This window comes from Danio rerio, chromosome 16 (genome assembly GCF_049306965.1).
Source record: "Danio rerio strain Tuebingen ecotype United States chromosome 16, GRCz12tu, whole genome shotgun sequence".
Classification (NCBI taxonomy): Eukaryota; Metazoa; Chordata; class Actinopteri; order Cypriniformes; family Danionidae; genus Danio; species Danio rerio.
The window spans coordinates 59500001-59519699 of NC_133191.1; the positions used below are offsets into that span (position 1 = coordinate 59500001).

Here is a 19699-nt window from a genome sequence, read left to right on the forward strand (position 1 = left end):
GTAACCAGGGTTATGGGGGCGGGACAGGCTCATTCGGGACTCTGGGGTCCGGACAGATGCAGATCAGCAGCTCTCCACGCAGACGAGTGCAGCTGTCCCCACTCATCCTGCCCGCAGACACACGCAGACACCACCCGAAACAGTTCTCCCCCACCTCCTCCACCCTCAGCTCCATCACACAGGTGAACACACACACACACACACACACATATATACACACAGGGGTTGTAGAGTGAGACTGCAATTCTGGCCAGAACTACCCAACCATTCTGGAGGAGCAAGTGACCCAATGGGTCAAACACTGTCTCCTGAAGGTGTTGGTGTGTGTCAGGATGATGATGCAGCGACACACACAGCAGGACTGGAGACAGAGCGCTCTGATGAACATGACAGTGAAGCTGAACATCTCCCATGGCCTGCACAGTACCCAGACCTAAACATTATTGAGCACTTTGGGCTGTTTTGGAGGAGCGAGTCAGAAAAGTGTTCCATTGTCCAACCCCATTACATACACACACACACACACACACACACACACACACACACACACATACATACATACATACACACACACACACACACACACACACACACACACACACACACATACATACATACATACACACACACACACACACACACACACACACACACACACACACACATACATACATGCATATGTATATACCTGTATATTTGTGTGTGTGTGTGTGTTTGTGTGTATGTGTGTATATCTCTGTGTGTGTATATATATCTGACTGTGTATATCTGTGTGTGTTTGTATCTGACTCTGTGTGTGTGTGTGTGTGTGTGTCAGGGAGTGGCTCTAGACACCAGTAAGGTGCAGACGGATCAGCGCTCGTCGCAGTACAGTTTCCCTCAGCATGCGCAGCCGCTGCAGCTTCAGCCCACTCTCTCTCCTGCGCAGACACACACTCTGCGGCCGTCTTCACACACACAGCAGCTGCACCTGCACAACATGCAGAACCTGCAGAAGACCACGCAGAGCCTGCAGCCGCTTAAGACGAGCAATCACAGCGCAGGGAGCTTCGGGCCCGCAGACGCAGACGGGGTGCAGATGGAGCCGCAGATGCAGTCGTTCAGCGCAGACCTGGACTCCTACAGCGTGAGTGACTGAAACACACACACATACAGACAGGGTCAGCGTAATTATTTTAGGCAGAACCACCTGCCGTAACAGTGTGTTCACTATGGAGTACTCAACACATGAAAAACCCCTCTGATTGGTGTTTGGGGCGGGGTCAGCTTTCATGAGACTGTTATGACGCATTTAACAGTCTTACATCCTTGATCTCCTAATAATTAGATTAAAAAGCGTATGAACATTTATACACATTTTGCATGTACAGTATGATATCATCATGAAGTGAACACCCGCATGTGTGAGGTGTGTGTAATGCAGTGTGTGTGGGGGCAGGACAGTAAATCTGACATGATTCTCTCCTCTGGCTGCCGTTCTCAGTCTCACACTAGTGTTTTCCCCTTATCTGAAAGTCTTGATAACACCATCCTGGAGTTTTTCTGTCATTATTTCAGCAAATAAGATTGTAAATAATCTGTTTACTGTGCCACTTCTGCTGCGGAGAAACACACACATGTGAAAGAGTTCATAACAAACCGCAGCCAGAGATAACAGTGTACGTCACGCATGACGTCACATGGGTCCACGTTTGCAAAAAGAGAGCAGCTGCAATAGCGAACGTGTTGTGTTGTGCAGTAGGATGCCAAATCCGCATTTTCCTGCCCCCTCCCTGCACATCCTGAATGTTTACAAACATGATAATTCATCTACAGCACAGGTGTCAAACTCCGCAGCTCTGCACAGTTTAGTTCCAACCCTGAATAAACACACCTGATCAAACTAGTTGAGTCCTTCAGGCTTGTTTGAAACCTGCAGGTCAGTGTGTTGGAGCAGGGTTGGAACTAAACTGTGCAGGGCTGTGGCCCTCCAGGAATTGAGTTTGACACCCCTGATCTATAGGCTAGGCCAGTTTATTTCTACAGCACATTTCACACACAGTGGCAATTCAACATGCTTTACATAAACGGGAATAAAAGAATAGAAACAAATAATATATAATAATAGTGTATAATAAACATATATATAATACTAGTGTAATGGTGTGTGAACAGTGCTGTAATGTTGATCGTGTATGTCTGCTGTGCTTTTAGGAGAGCATGTTCCTGAACTCTTTACTGGATGACCCGTACCTGAGCCTGCAGTTCAGCGGCCGGCAGAACCAGAACCTGAACCTCACACAGCAGGTGAAATACACACACACACACATACACACACACACACACACACACATACACACACACATACACACACACATACACACATACACACACACACACACACACACACACACACACACACACACACACACACACATACACACACACACACACACACATACACACACACACACACACACACACACACATACACACACACACACACACACACACACACTAGGGAAGTAGTGTGATGCAAAAATGGCCTGCATTTTTGATTATTTTTTTATTGAGGTCCTTTGCTGATCCTTCCCCTCTCTCTGCTCCCCACTCTGTCCTGTCTGTTAAATCTGCACTGTCCTGTCCCAATAAAGGTGAAAACCCCTAAAAAATAATTATATAAAAACTGTACACAAGCAGAGCTGAAGCAGTGTGTGTGCAGCGCAGAGGTTGAGCAGGCATTTCCCTTTCACACCTGACCGGCAGCTGCTGCACAGATCAGTCTGTCTCTGTCTGGTGACCCATCTGTCTATATTAATACACTTTTATTTTTACTTTGCTTCTGCACCAAGGCCAGCGGCAACTTCCTCTCATGCTGTTTCCCTGAGCTGCAACTCTTTATTTGACTAATTATACAGATCATAAAGAACTGTCTGCTTCTCGAGCTCCATGAGGAGCGGCATTACTGTCTTTATCAGGTGCACTCAGAGCACAGTCACCTGTGACAGCAACTCATATTGTTTTTGATTGTCAGCATGATGTAGGCTTATAGTTATGATGTTTCTACATGATCAAACAGTGTGCAACCTAAGCAGAACTGATGCTAAAATAGTTTGGTTTTGGTTTTGTAGTTTGGGTTTAAACACATATTTGTTTCATTGTTCAACAGTTTAATCAGTGGATGTTATCGATGCATTATTGGGTCAAATAAAACTGCTGCTTGTTTCTGTAAGCAGTCCCGTCTGCAGCAGTGAGGATAACCCAATGCTGCGATGAGCTACAGAAATATTCGCATTATTTGTAATGGATTTATTCTTTAAAACTTTAATGTTATTCACGCACTTGCAATGCCTTAATGATAGTAAAGTCAGAACACAGTCCTGGCCAGAGGTGCAGCGGTGCTGATAATTGACATCATTTATGTCAGTGTTTCGCTTTTCAGCCTTGGTTTCAGTTTTCGGTTTCATTTATTCATTCATTTTCCTTCCGCTCAGTCCCTTTATGACTGAATGAACTGCCAACCATTCCAGCATATGTTTTACACAGCGGATGCCCTTCCAGCTGCAACCCATCACTGGGAAACACCACTACACATTCATTCACACACACACCCAAACACTACGGCTAGTTTAGTTGATCAGTTCCCCTATAGCGCATGTGTTTGGACTGAAACCGGAGCACCCGGAGGAAACCCACGCCAACACGTGGAGAACATGCAAACTCCACACAGAAACACACACTGACCCAGCCGAGACTCAAACCAGCAACCTTGCTGTGAGGCCACCCTACTAAGCCACCGTGTCACCCCTCGGTTTTCCATTTCAGCCAAGAATCTTTATATTGGTGCATCCCTAACACACACACACACACAGAGATATCTGCTGTTTCTCCCTCTTGGGTCAGTCATGTGGACTCTCTCTTTCTCTCTCACACACAGGTCAGTAATGTGGACTCGGATAAGCCGATGCTCAGCCAGAGTCAGTGTGCAGCATTTGCAGACGGGCGGCTCGCGGTGCCCAACATCATCCTGACCGGTCAGTCACACACACTCACACAGTATTGACACACTCATATTGAAGGAGGAAATAATCACCTGTGTTCTGTAAAACACAATAGCCCCTTAGATAGGGTGTGTGTGTGTGAACAGGCCCTTTTTGGAAATACCAGTAAATCTGTTCCGGCTATTTTCCAGACAGAGCTGTTGTAATATTAGCGGTAGTTTGCCGGAATGCTGCTCTGTGTGAACGATTGCTGGAAAGAGTGTGTGCACGTCTAGAACACGCTGCGGCATTCACGTGCGCGCTGTTCATGAATATAAAAGCCTTTGAGTATTGTTCCAGACACATTTAGCTGCTGGATGTTAGTCAGATCATGTTTCTGTGTTCCTCCTTAATGCCAACTGTGTGATTAATCATGGATAAGATGCTTATGATTAGCCGCTGTTTGTTTACCTTCAAGCTCTGCTTCCTTCAGTTGCGTGACGCGTCGCGTGTGCACGTGAAGCAGCCGGCGAGCGCCAGCACACACACACATCATGCACATCTCGACATGTGAAAGTGTTTCTTCACATCTCTTTATCGAAGTTGTTCACAACACTGATCATCCTCAGAGTTTGTCGTCAGATGTGTGATTATTTCTGGCTAGTGATGTGAGAGTTTTCCGCTCTTCTGGACGGATGTGTGAACGCTCTTTACTGGAGATATTCCGCCTGTGTGAACAGCTCTTTCCTGAAAGTCACTCAGGGAATTTTCCGGATATTTACTGTGTGAAAGGGGCTAGTGTTTACTTCCTGGTTAGCGGATGACAGCATCTTCCTGGTTTAATAGTGATGTTGATTTGCTGCTTCACTGGCTGATCGTGCTGCTCTCAGTAATGATGATGATGGGGATAATGAGGTGGTCATATCCATATTCTCCTGAGATTAACAGTGATTTAAAATCTACTTTTTGAGGCACATATTGAACAGTTGTGTTCTGTATGTCAGTATGGTCATGAAATATATACTAATTATTATTACTATTGAAAATATATTGAAGTTACTACTGAAAATTACAATAATAAACTGCAGCACTGCTGTCAGACTCACTGCAAAACAATTATAAGATTGGAAGAATACAAGAGTGTGTTTGTCTTTGTGTTTATTTCTGTGTGTGTGTGTGTGTGTGTGTGTTTGACTGTTTGTGTGTGTCTTTGTGTTTGTCTGTGTCTCGGTCTGTTTGTGTGTTTGTTTCTACTTACATGTGTGTGTGTGTGTGTGTGTGTGTGTGTGTTTTACTATGTCTGTCTGTGCGTGTTTGACTATTTTTGTTTGTTTTTGTGTGTGTCTGTGTTTGTCTGTGCCTCTACTTGCACGTGTGTGTGTGTGTGTGTGTTTGACTATTTTTGTTTGTGTGTGTCTCTGTGTTTGTCTGTCCCTCTGCGTGTGTGTGTTTGACTATTTGTGTGTGTGTGTGTGTGTGTGTGTGTGTCTGTGTTTGTCCCTCTACGTGTGTGTGTGTGTGTGTGTGTGTGTGTGTGTGTGTTTGACTTTTTGTGTGTGGGTGTGTGGGATCTTTGTGTTTGTCTGTGCCTCTACTTGTTTGTTTGTTTGTGTGTGTGTGTGTGTGTGTGTGTGTGTGTTTTATTGCTTTTGTTTGTGTGTGTCTTTGTGTTTGTGCCTCTTTGTGTGTGTTTGACTATTTTTGTTTGTTTGTGTCTCTGTGTATACTCATGGATGTTCATTGTGTGCGTGCGTGCGTGCATGCGTGCGTGTGTGTGTGTGTGTGTGTGTGTGTCTCTGTCTGTGTCTATGTGTGTGTCTCTGTGTGTGTGTGTGTGTGTGTGTGTGTGTGTGTGTGTGTGTGTGTGTCTGTCTGTCTGTCTGTCTGTCTGTCTGTCTGTCTGTCTGTGTCTATGTGTGTTTCTCTGTGTATGTGTGTGTCTCTTTATGTGTGTGTCTCTGTGTGTGTGTGTCTCTCTATGTGTGTGTCTCTGTGTCTATGTGTGTGTCTCTGTCTATGTGTGTGTCTCTGTCTGTGTCTATGTGTGTGTCTCTGTCTGTGTGTGTCTCTGTGTGTGTGTGTGTGTGTGTGTGAGCAGATTCTCCGTCCGGTCTCTCCCGGGAGATCACCAGTGCTCTGTCTGCCGTCCCAGGCTTCGAGATGGAGCCGTTCTGCTCGGAGGACCGGCTTCAGATGGAGCCACTAGCGCTGGAGGGTCTGATGCTAGCTGACGGAGACCTGCTGTTGGCGGACCCGGCGGTGGAGGACTCCTTCCGCTCAGACCACCTCAAATGACGTCCGAAAAACCAAAAAACTGCAGGACGTGAGTGTGTGAACGTCCGAACGAGACCAGCATGCGGCACTACGGGTCGAGCGCCGGCAGCTTCAGTCTCAGCCGCATGCTAACTAGCCCTTTAACCCTCTGCGCTTCTCAGACCATCCACTTCCTGTTACAAGCATCGCCGCATGATGACTGATGGCAGCGCCAGGAGCTGAACGTTTATCCCAGCATGCATTGGAGCACAGCAGGTGAATGCAGGACACACACACACACACTTACTGCTGAAGCCTTCGCCGTTTGGCTCGTGATCAAACACTGTGACACTTTCGCAACATGCAGCCAATCACGCGAGTCTGGGGTGGAGCCATCTGTCTGACTGACCAATGACAGAGAGAGGATTCTGTTTGTGTTCAGAATAGCGCACTGCAGTATACAGCACACGCAGAAACCACATCCCATAATGCACTGTGCGCCAGTTATGCTGGATTCACATCAAATGCAGATTATTTAATGAAGACAGCCCACACAGGGCATGTTTCATAGGCTATTTTGAAGAAGAACACGTTTTGTTTTCAGCTAGAAAGCAGTAAAAGAGGAGCGACGGTGTTCTGAGATATCCCGACTGCCAGTGTTGGGGTAACACATTACCAGCAGCGCGAGTATTACTTTAATAAGTAACGAGTATAGTAACTTTTACAAAATAAGTAATAATATTTGAGTGACTTTTTCAGCTTAATTAATTAGCTTTCAAAAATAAATTGCTGAATTAAAATGGAAGTGTTCACCATTAATCACACAGTCAATGTGAGAACAGGGTCATTATTTTGAACACATCGAAGAAAAGAAGAGGTGATTATAGTGTCAGTGGACAGGGATTTTAAACTTCATAATCAATCATCTGTATGTACAGCATGTACAGCTCTGGGGTCAGTTCTTCATACGTGGATTACTCAGTTAGCTACATTTAGTTATTGACGTTTTGACATGATCCAGGATCGTTTGGTTCTTCAAGCTCTTCTGAGAGTTGTTGTCAGAGCAGCAGTTCTGGTAGCTCAAACCTGCTCGGGAGATCAGACTCACCCTATATTAACAGGATTGGATCGGTGATACTGAAAGCATGTGCCGAATGCTGATATCCCACAGTAGTAGCCTATATAGGTTATATACGCTCGGCAAAATAGTTTATTTATAAAGAGCTGATTTATATACACTTATGATTTATATTAATTAATAATACTTCATATTTAATAATTAATAATATTTATGTTTATATACATACAAGTTTACAAATTATATCAATAAGACGTCTGCAATCTGAAAATGAAAGAACAAAAAGGGGCTGGTTCTCCCCAAAGAGAACATTTAATATGGACCTTTTAGATTACTGTATGAAGGTACTGACCCAGCTTTAGTGCAGTTTCAGTATGATAGTGGACATACACAATATTCCATGCTTTTTTTGTTTGTTTGTTTTTTATAAAGGAATAGCACAGTAATGCAGTCCTGCACGTGTTGACAGCTGATACGCCGGTGATTTGATGCTTTGCAGAGGTTGCAGCAGACACCTTTCCCAAAATGCTTTTTGATGCAAAATAATTTAAATCTGCAGATAAAGAAACGTGAACAGGCCTGCTCTACTGTAATAAAGAGGGTGGCGCAGTGGGTAGCATGATCGCCTCACAGCAAGAAGGTCGCTGGTTTGAACCGATTGGGACCGGCTGGGTCAGTTGGCATTTCTGTGTGGAGTTTGCATGTTCTCCCCGTGTTGGCGTGGGTTTCCTCCGGGTGCTCTGGTTTCCCCCACAGTCCAAAAGACATTTGGTTTAGGTAAATTGGGTTGGCCATGGTGTATGTGTGTGAATGAGTGTGTATGGATGTTTCCCAGTGATTGGTTGCAGCTGGAAGGGCATCCGCTGCTTAAAACATATGCTGGATAAGTTGTCGGTTCATTCTGCTGTGGTGACCCCTGATTAATAAAGGGACTAAGCTGAAAAGAAAATGAAAGACTGAATCTGGTTTGTCGTGGGGAGCATGCATGAAATGTTCCCCATTAAAAGTGAAAGTGCCAAACTGCAGTGAAGTCGACAAATTAAAAATGAAGGACCTGAAATTAGATGAAACTCTGGAGTTTGGTCTGGAGTATAGCGTGCTGACGCAATGACTGAATCATCAAATGATGAGCTATAACATGTAGAACGAGATCATGTCATCATTAACGAGATCATGTCATCATTAGATTAAGGCAAATAATTCCATTACTGATGTGCATGTAAACGTAGTCAGCGTCTGAAAATGCGTATACAGCACAAAACTGTGTCCCACAATGCATTGTGCTCGACATCTGCCTGGTTCATACCCAATGTAAATTAATTATTCGTGAGAGTCGTTCACCGAGAGTCAGTGTCAATTCTCAAGTACAGGAGAATGGTGCACAGTTGACCTCAAATGCCTTTTCAAAATGTAAAAATAAACATTTTTAAATTAGCTTAGGGGGAAAATGTACATCGGGCTGAGTTTTCCAGTTCCATGTGGACCTGTCATTGTTTATTTTTTATTATTTGTGCACTAAAGCTGCACAATAACTGATATTTGAATCAGGCTTAATTCTGTAAAAATGTTTTTCATAAGCAAAAATGAGGTGAAAAGCACCCTGCGCGTCATCGAGCGAGCGACACATTCTTTTCTGCATTTCATGTGAATCCGTCATTATTTATTTACATTGTATTTGCAACAGCATGCACTAGATATAACCCTGCCGGGCCTACGCCACCCAACCCGCTCCGAGCTGGTATCGAACCTGCGACCTTCCGCATGGGAGTCAGGTGCTGTACCAAGGAGGCTAACGACCACGACCTCACGCATCTGTCACTAGAGCACCTATAGAGGTCAGAGGAGTGAGGTTTACCAGCACAGCACACACTAGCTGGCCTCCGTTACATAGAGCTGTACAATAAATGAGATTTGATCACACTAGCGACGCTTCCATCCTCCATTTTGAAGTGCATTCTGAATATGCGCATTAAACATAGGTAGATGGAATGATGCGCATACATGTTAAAAATGCGCATATAAAACATGCCTGCGCATAACTGAGGAGGATAAACGTTTTATTCAATGAGAAGAGATGCGCATAAACTACGATGGAAACACTTTTACCGAACAAACTCCAGTGTGCGCATTAATGAAGGTCATGTGATGTTGTGATAAGAGATCATGTGATGATGATAGTGGTGTGTGAATGGACAATCCAGCAGGCTGAGCACACTGCAGAACAGCTGACGTGTTGGTCTGCTCTGCCTGAACTGTTTCAGTGTCAGTGTTAATATATGATTAATGACGTCTTTTATACCGGAATCCAGTTTTGGCGATGAATAAATGAGATTTATCATCATGAACACAGCTAATGTTCGTGTGTGTGAAAATAAAAGTCCTCGTCAGCGCCCGGTTGAGCTGTAATGCAGAGGTTATTATTAAAATACACTCACAATGAGCATCGAGGCGTTTCAGACACATGATTTAACCAGTAATACCGCGGTAAACTGATGAGGTTTAGTGTGTGTGTTGTGCGCTGTGAGCTGGTACGCTGTTCTGAACACAAACACACACCAATGTGAACATGTTTATCCCAGCAGCCTTTGTGTTTGTGTTCTTTCAGTAATTAGAGTGTGTGTGTGTGTGTGTGTCTGTGTGTGTGTATGCGCATGTGCTGAACAACTGAAGCCATGAACCTAGATGACCAAATCTGTGTGTGTGTGTGTGTGTGTGAGAGAGAGGGAGTGAAAGAGTGTGTGTTTATCTGCATATGTGCATGTGTGTGTGCGTGCATCCGTGTGTGAGCATACACTGGTGTATATGTGTGTGTGCATATGTTTGTGTTTAAGTGTTTGCGTTTGTGTTCATGCGCAAACGTTTGTGTGTGAGCGAGTTTGTGTGTGTATGTGTGCATGCAGATGTGTGTGGTGTGTTTGCATGCATGCATTTGTGTGCATGCACGTGTTTGAGGGCGTGTGTGTGCGTGCGTTAATGTTTGTGTGTACAAACATGGGTGTCTGTGTGTGTGCTTGCATGCAAATGTGTGTATGTGCATATGTGTATGAGAAAGGGTGCGTAAGTGTGTGTGCATGTGTGTGTGGTATTTGTGTGTATGAGAGAGTTTTAGTTTTAGTGTGTCTGTATGTGTGTGTGCAATTGTGTCTGTGAGTGTGAGTGTGTGTGTGTCTGCGTGCATGTGCATATGTGTTTGAGAGTGTGTGTGTGTGCATGCATATATCAATGTGCACATACATGTACATGTGTGTGGTCTGTGTGTTTGTGTGTACATATATATGCGTGTGTGTGTGTGTGATGGGTCATGTGATCAGGCTGTCCGCTGCTGCTCTGTTCTGCCTGTATTTGCACGATGATGCTCGAGCAGAGGCCATATTCAGCGGAGCAGGTGTTTTTCTGCGCATGATGAGGTTTATTTTGGATTAAAGTTGCTCTGGCTGCTGTACATCTGCAGAAATGTGTTTGTATATGGAGATTAAACAGTATATATGTGGAGAAGAAGAGCTGTTCTGATCTCACACAGACAGCACGGATCAGTGTGTGTGTGTTCAGCTCAGTCTGATAACAGGAGAACATCACTGCAGCCAGGATCAGTCATAAACAAGTGTAGAAACTCATGTCTTACAGCTAGAACAAGTCTGTTATATTATATTTTGCACCAAGAATATATATATATATATATGTATGTATGTTTTTAAATACATCAAGAATAAATGACTTATTTTGCAATGATGTGTTCAGGTATATTGGTGTGAAGCCCCTGACAGAAGCTGAAGTGTTTTACTGTTTTTAATATTTCCCAGATGATGTTGAGCAAGGAAATGTTCACAGTATGTCTGATAATGTTTGTTCTTCTGGAGAAAGTCTGATTTGTTTTATTTCGGCTAGAGTAAAAGCAGTTTTTATTTTTTTAAACAGCATTTTAAGCTCAATATTATTAGCCCCTTTAAGACATATTTGTTTTTGGATAGTCTACAGCAGTGATTCTTACAGTGGGGTCGTGAGACAGTGAGGGGGGGTGTAGGGTTGCTTGGTGATTTCATATATATTTTATTAAACTATTAGAATGATCATATTTGATCCATTATTATATTTTATTTGCGACCCCTGGGGTTATTATGCTAGATTAACATCACAGCAGTCGCTGCAGCAGATTGATTTTGCGGCACAATATTAACCTTTGACACCTTTATGGCTCTCGCATACATTAAAAATGAAGGCCACGACTGAACAAGGAGGATGATCTCAAAGTGGCTCCACATTAAACCAAGAATAGTCTTGTGCTGTAAACATTGTGCTCAGCATTCTCATCAGGTGAGGTTAATGTTAAATCAAACAATTGAGTATTGATTATAAAAACAAATGCATGGTTGTTTATAAGGTTCCCACTGGTGTGTGTGTGTGTGTGTGTGTGTGTGTGTGTGTGTGTGTGTGTGTGTGTGTGTGTGTGTGTGTGTGTGTGTGTGTGTGTGTGTGTGTGTGTGTGTGTGTGTGTGTGTGTGTGTGTGTGTGTGTGTGTGTGTGTGTGTGTGTGTGTGTGTGTGCGCGCGCGCAATATGTGGATGCTTATAACCATCTCCGAGCATAGTGGGGGTGATGAGTCACTGCAGGTGTTATTTTAGGGGTCACGGGCTGCAGTTTGAGAACCCCTGGTCTCCAGAACAAACCATCATTATACAGTAACTTGCCTAATTACCCTAACCTGCCTAGTTACCCTAATTAACCTAGTGAAGCCTTTACATGTCACTGTAAGCTGTATAGAAGTGTCTTGAAGAATATCTAGTCTAATATTATTTACTGTCATCATGACAAAGAGGAAATAAATCAGTTATTAGAGATGAGTTATTAACACTATTATGATTAGAAATGTGTTGGAGAAATCTGCTCTCAGATAAACAGAAACTGGGGAAAAAATAAACAAGCGGTCTGATAATTCTGACTTCAACTGTAGACCTTAAGCAAAGTAGAAAGAGTTTGTCCTGATAAAATAATTCCCCAAACAGCTGTCAAAACTGACCAGAAACAATACATTTTATTCTGTCATTAATTTATATATATAAATTCATCACAATGGAAATTGTTTTAGTTGTATAATATTTGTTAGTGATGCATGCACTGATTACAGAATTACCAAAGCAATTTAAAGAATGGTGTAAGAATTGAAATATTACAAATATTTTTGATGTCTTTGACAATTCAAAACATGAGCTGAAGACAGGGCCAATGGACTCCACAACCCACCAGGGGGGAATGCGGGAAAAACCAGTTCCTGCTGCATTTGCATCTGAGTCTGCTGAGACTCAGCTTCATCCCCCCATCTCACGCATATGGTCATTTCAATGTTTGAATGTTCCAGATTAACCAAATTGACTTTAACTATCATGTTTGATATCATTTGAAATGTCTCAGTGCGATTGGTACAATGGTCTCATTCTCTCAGAAACAGACATAATCAAAACAATAAATATATAACTTCAGGCATCTTTTGAACCACTGTGAAGGGTGTGACTTTTATATATACACACCCCCTTCCTTGAGGGAATTCTTGGATTATTTAAGGTAAGGTCTAAGAAAGACTCAGGGCGATTCTGCCTACCCAGATCAGCCCATAACATGGAGCCCAGGCTCCACGTTATGTAAAATTTACACGTTATGTAAAAGGTCAGGTATGATCTTTTCATCTTGGATTTATGTTTGATAATTTGATGTTTTGTATTGATCGTTTATGAATTGACTGATTGAATTGGCATAATACATTTACCTGACTAATAAATTATGTTTTGAATCAAACCTCGTGTTATTATCACTGATAAATGTTGTTGTCCATAGCACTACAAGCCACTGTACAGGTTAGTAACGGACTAAAACATGTTAGACGGAGCAGCGTGGCACGCTATACAATGTTGGTAGAGATCCGACTAACAAATTGGCATTTATTCATGTATACTTGGACTGTAAAAGGCCAACTATTTAGAACAACAAAATATTGTTGAAACTACTTTAAATGTGGATATTTAGGCCTTCATCTACAATAGTATAATCCTGCGCGATTATTATTAAAATACTTTGTCTTGAATTAGTAGATAACAGATCTATGGGGACCACATAAAAATCTCCTAAATTGAGTAAGTAGGGTTCTGCCTTTTTAGGAGAGTGGTTAATCGCCTCTGTTTAATGACCAAGACTGACAAGCTTGTAGTAAGAGATTGTATACCCGGCCGGTGCAAGACTCGAGATGCTATCGGAATCCGAGTAAATGAGAATAAGGTATAATAACAAATCAAAAGAATATTCAATCATACTCTAAAATAATGTGAAAGGAAACAAAATAATCTTATCAATGTTTTATAATTGGAGTCAGATAAAACGAGGATAAATATATTAATATTCTAAACCATCTCATACTAAAATTGGAGTCAGATATGAGTTAAGTTTAATATAAATCAACATTGTGCACTGGAAAGACCGAACATGCAGTGAACCTTCATCCACCAGTGGATACCGTCATTGGACCAACTGGCTGGACCCTACAATGGCAATGACTGATCTTTAAGATCACTTTCAACAACTGCAGAAAGAGTCTGAAAGTGCAGAAGCACAGCTTCATCTGGCAGAGGAACAGCTGACCCTGAGCAAACTGCAGCAAGACCTGACCTGAGATCTGCCTCCTGAAGGCCGCGCTCACACAAGCTGCTCTCTCCACATCAGAGGAGGAGGTCTGAAATTACTGTGGAGTTTTTGATTTTACGTCTTTTATTTTAATTCAATACATCTATATTTGAACCTTGTTATAAATAAATATCCTCGTTCTGATCCGCATAGGAACTTGGTACCCAGTGCTCAAACAGGAGAGTTAATCACAATGAAGAACTCGAGATATGTAAAGAGCAGCGAGTAGAATAGGCAGTGTGGGGTCAATATAACTTTATTTTTATTTGAAATGAAAACACAAACATTTAAAACAAACTAAAACCCCCAGCCCGTCCTCCTCCAGCAGACCTACAACACCAACACTGTACACTGAGGATGTTTAAAACAAGTTTCAAAACCAAGAGTGCATTGCCTGATCTAACCCAATGATGTAATCCGTTTCTTTTAACAACCCATTTTCAAGATTTGATCCAATCCCTTATCCAAAATCCCAGTGGATTACTTTCAATAAAACCGAGCCCAGATGAAGAGCTATAAAACACTGACAGACAGGCAGAATGTAGAGAACATAAAGCTCCAGACACCACTGATGATGATCAGCTCTCAACACTGATCAACACTATCCTGGAGACTATTGATTACTCCATGGAGAATAATGATCAGCTGATAGATCTGACAGTCCTGCTGGTGAAGTGTCAGAAGAACAGAAGTGCAGGACCCCGCTGCTAGCTTCAGTGTGTGTGAATGCTGGAGAACTGACTGTGGTTGCTGAATGGACTGATGGATTAGATTGATTCCTGTGAGCAGATCAACAGTGTGTTCAGATGCACTGCAGCACAGTGAGACTGACCCCTGCTGGACACTACAGAGAATACACTATTAACAGCACAATCCACACACAACACTGATCATCATCAGTCATCTTTCTGTGTGTGTGTGTGTGTGTGTGCGTGCGTGCGTGCGTGCGTGTGTGTGTCCCCCGTCCGAGTGAAATAAACACCGCAGATCCTGAAGCGGAGCCTGCAGGCTGTGTATGATGTGTTCCTCCAGTTGTTGTTGTTTTGATGCGCAGGGGACGAGTGTGTGTTGTACATAATGTCTTGAAATAAGGGCAGGTGACTCTAATGGAAAGTTTTAATATATAATCACTGTATTTTACAGAAAATAAAGAGTTTTTGAGTGAATATTTGAGTTTGTTTGGCTTCGTTTCATTCATTCATTTTCCTTCAGCTTAGTCTCTTTATTCATCAGGGGTCGCCACAGCGGAATGAACCACCAACTATTCCAGCAAACGTTTTACACAGCAGATGCCCTTCCATTTGCAACCCAGCAATGAAAAACACCCACACTCATTCACACACACACACACACAGATTAGTTGATCAGTTCCCCTATAGCGCATGTGTTTGGACTGAAACCGGAGCATCTGGAGGAAACCCATATAAACATAGGGAGAACATGCAAACTCCACACAGAAACACCAACTGACCCAGCCGAGACTCAAACCAGAGACCTTCTTGTTATGAGACCCCACTGCGCCACCGTGCCGCCTCCTCACAGAAAATTAATCTTGATCTAAATCAGAAGAGTTTTGGACACTGAAACTATTCTTTTACCAATGACAATTAATTATTTTCAGGATATGACAGAAGGAACTGATATCAGTCATTACTCAGTGATTAGAACCTATAAGTGGACCCAATTTAACCTCAGGTGTTGGTTTAGTGCTGTTTGAACGGGTAAAAGAGCTGCAGAGACACCATTATTATAGCATCATTTTTGTGACACTGTAAAGCAATAATTAATATTTTTACATCCCGGTGAGGGCTGGGTATAGGGAAAGATATTAATAAAATACAGTTTAATGGGTAGTTTAATAAATAATATCAATAATTCTCAGTATAACCGCTGTTTTACATGTGATGCTTGGGGTAGGGGTATAAACGTTAATACAATATAAACAATGGATGATTTAATAATAAATAATCCTCAGCAGGGTGAACATTCATTCATTTATTCATTCATTTTATTTTGACGTTACTATGAGGTTTGGGGTAGGGACATATGCTGATAAAATCCAATTTAATGTGTCATTTAATAAATAAAATGGATAATAATCGGTATAATTACTGTTTGAAACTACTGTGATGTATGGGTTTAGTGTTGGGGTAGGGACAGACATTAAAAATACAATTAATGGATAGTTTTTTTAAATGATAATCGATAATACTCGCTCCAGTTGTATTCATAGACTCGTATCCCATTTAGCAACAACCGTTGAACGCTTGTATTCGTTTGTCTCACCGTAAACCCGTATGACTGACGCATCGAGAGCAGCGCTGTGAAAAGTAACGATTATCACGTGACTTTAGTAGTACGTCACTTTAGTCGTTTTACGAGCCTTGATAAAGATCGCACTGCTAATGGACGCTGAATATGAATATTAATAACGGATTATGTGTGTTGTGGAGCGGCAGCAGCAGCAGCAGCTGGACTCGGGCGGCTGTAACTCGTCTCCGCGCCGCTGGGTGTCAGTGCAGCTGCTGGATCCTCCGTGTGCTGCTGTCCGTGATGGCGGAGCACAGCGGCGACCGTCGATCCGCGCACTGACTGTAGAGCCCGACCACCCCGGTATCGATACACCGACCGACTGACATACCGACAGCCGCGGAGCCGGCATGAGCTGAAGCCGAAGAACGGATTGAGATGAACGCCGAACTGAGCCGAGCCGCACCGCTGCTGCTGCTGAGGTGAGACCCGAACCCGGCCGAACTGAGCCGAGCAGAACCGAGGATAGCACGGACATACAATATATGAAATATCAAAACCAGCGCAGATATTAATAACAAGGATAATATTAATAACAACGACAGACGAGTGAGATTTAAACATGACGATTCCTCACGAGACCAGCAGAGCCAGCTGTGTGTGCGCGTGTGTGCGCTCGTTATGGTGATATGTGTGTGTGTGTGTGTGTGTGTGTGTGTGTGTGTGTGTGTGTACAGTACTTGTTATGGTGCCGTTATGATTTTGTATGTTCTCGTAGTAGTAGTGTTGATGTGTGTGTGTGTGTGTGTGTGTGTGTGTGTGTGTGTGTGTGTGTGTGTGTATGTGTACGTGTGTGTGTATGTGCGTGTGTACATGTGTACAAGGGCTTTTGTTGTTGTGAGTGTGTGTGTGTACACATGTGTAACGTTACAGTGGCTGTTGTAGTGTGGTGTGTGAGTGAGAGAGAAAGAGTGTGTGTGTGTGTGTGTACATGTGTAACGTTACATGGTTTGTTGTTGTAGTGTTGTGAGTGTGTGATGTAGTGATGTTGTCTCTGTTTGTGTGTGCGTGCATTTATTATGATTTTTATCTTATGTTTGTTGTCATGCCTTTATTGTGTGTGTGTGTGTGTGTGTGTGTGTGTGTGTGTGTGTGTGTGTGCGCGCATGTGTGTGTGCTTATGCTTCTGTTATGGTGTTATGTGTGTACAGTGCCAGTGTTGTAATGCAAATATGTTGTAGTTGTGTTGTGTGTGTGTGTGTGTGTGTGTGTTGTTTGACTGTATGTGTTTATGTTGTGGTGTTGTGTGTGTACACTGCTTGTTGTCTTACTGTTTTGTTGTTGTGTGTTGTAGTATGATGAGTGTGTGTATGTTTTGCTGTGTGTGTGTGTGTGTGTGTGTGTGTGTGTGTGTGTGTGTGTGTGTTCATAATGACAGTGACCGTGTTTGAGAGCTCTGGGCTTGTATTATGTATTGATTGATTAATATTAGATCTGCTAATTAGCACACTCTGCTAATTCACTGTTTAATTTAATTCACTGTTTTGTTTGCAGTTTAGTGTAACTGGGCATGTTTATTGATATCAGAGACGCTTCTCATTGATCTAACTCCTGATGAGTTTCATTATTTTAAGTTCACAGACGGATATATATGATTTCTTAATCTGGCTTTAGAAAGAAAGATGCTGGAAACAGACTAGTGACGGTCAGACAGCTCTAGCCAACTCTTAGATTGCTGTCATTTTTAATATACAATCTGATTCAAACCTCAGGCCTTCAAAACTTCTTCAAAGGTTCAGGCTGGGCTTTCTCCAGCCAACATCAGACTTTATCATGCAGAAATGCAGTTGAATAGCAGCTGTTATTGAGTGAATGAGTGGGTTTTCTGCTGCAGTCACTGTTCTGAGATCAGCTCTAACACTAGTAGATGGTGTATATTTACATTTAGCAGATACTTTTACCCTGATTATAATGGTGTAATAGACCGTTCATTTTCAGCCAGCTTAAACGCTTCTGGTGAACTGTCATCCCATATAAAATCACCACGTTTAATATCTGACTTCTTCAAACATCAGTGATCTTCACCGTCTGATAGAGATCTGATATAAAGTGAGTCTCAGACTGGATAAGAGGCTCTGCCTTGTCTTTCATATATGGAGATGACGTTTACCGCAGTGTTTTCAGTGGAGTTTTGGCTCTGGCCTGCTGCTCCTGACAGCGGTTGTGCTTACTCAGTCTAACATCTTTTACTCATGAACAACTGAATGCTGAAGTCTATTTAACTGATTGTAATTTAACTTCATTAAACATCAATGCTTTAAAAGAAACCTTAAGAAGTTGAAAATAGTCACATAAAACTTCCACAGGAACTTTATTGATGTCTGAACACTAGCTGTGCATATAGCCCATTGAGGAGGCATTCAGCAAGACCAGGCCATACACACTAGTACAGCTGACTATACAGAGGCACTGCTACTGCTCAGAGAATTCAGTGCTACAGTGAGGGGGTGGGATATATACATCTAGTAATGAATGAGTATACAGCAGATATATATATATGATGTGTATAACATGCACTGTATAACACTAGTATATGGCATATATAACATTAGTAGCATATAACACTAGTGTGTGTTAGGGTTGTAATGGTATGAATTTTTTACGGTATGATAATCGTCTAAAACAATACCACGGTTTGACGGTTTCGCGGTATACGGTATGTTACAAATGTTACAAAATAATAGAACAGTGAAGCAAATTTGACTTTTTCCAAATGATATATTTTCAGTTACTATAAACAACACCACTTACAATGAACAAATAAAAAAATAAGAAAATAATAAATAATGTGTCCAAGTCCAAATAAACATGGTGCAAATCCTCAGTAAAAAAATAGATATAAATATTTACTATACTATAAATAGTTACATAACGAAACTAGATTCAATATGGAACATCCTTAGGTTTTATGTGCCAGCATGGATATGGTTGTCTGTGGATATGGATTTGGATATGGTTGTTTGCAATAACCCTAACCCAGACAAACAGCTGCACCTTCATTTGTGTCTTTTGAAAACAGCAAGAGCAGCAGTTCGTCTTTGCTGTGTCACTGTTTTGTCATGTTTCTGTTCTGCTGTGCATGCAAAAGTACTTAGTATGAGAATTATTTCATGCAAAACTTTTTTTTTTTGCGTTTAATTTAGCCGCGCATAAATGTATGCCTATCATTCTGTGTTGTTCAAAAAGCTCGTTTTTGGTCCACAAACAAAAGCGAAACCTATGCTTATTGGTTGTGATATAGCGAGTTTGAACCAATCTGGGCATGGAGGAGGGACAATGCATCAATGTATCGTGTCTGGTTTGTCCGGAGACACAGTGACGAGCGTTTCTTTGTTAAATCAGCGTTGTCAAATTTTGATGACGTAACCGCACTGATTCCGGAGCCTCCGGAGCCGCGAATGTTATGTGATACAGCACTGGAAAGCTGAGATTC

The 19699-nt window shown here is 42.3% G+C and overlaps 2 protein-coding genes across 14 annotated transcripts in view; both read left to right on the plus strand.

Moving 5' to 3' along the window:
• LOC108179660 (CREB-regulated transcription coactivator 2) overlaps positions 1-7187 on the plus strand; it is a 24009-nt gene extending 16822 nt beyond the window's left edge. For 8 of the 12 annotated variants that reach the window (XM_073925640.1, XM_073925642.1, XM_073925648.1 and 5 more), the window contains 5 exons: positions 1-182; positions 818-1126; positions 2194-2286; positions 3917-4013; positions 6058-7187. The exon at positions 1-182 is cut by the window's left edge and continues 234 nt beyond it. In XM_073925640.1, coding sequence (XP_073781741.1) covers positions 1-182; positions 818-1126; positions 2194-2286; positions 3917-4013; positions 6058-6254 — 878 coding nt within the window. In that variant the 3' untranslated portion in view covers positions 6255-7187. The remainder of the gene's footprint in view (positions 183-817; positions 1127-2193; positions 2287-3916; positions 4014-6057) is intronic. The other 4 variants (XM_073925646.1, XM_073925645.1, XM_073925647.1 and 1 more) reach the window with 2 other exon arrangements.
• Positions 7188-16492: 9305 nt separating this feature from the next.
• The window catches only part of dennd4b (DENN/MADD domain containing 4B), a 38032-nt gene continuing 34825 nt past the window's right edge, over positions 16493-19699 (plus strand). The window contains exon 1 of one of the 2 annotated variants that reach the window (XM_073925380.1): positions 16493-16688. The gene's annotated coding sequence lies outside the window, so the exon portion shown is untranslated. The remainder of the gene's footprint in view (positions 16689-19699) is intronic. The other variant, NM_001423202.1, reaches the window with a different exon arrangement.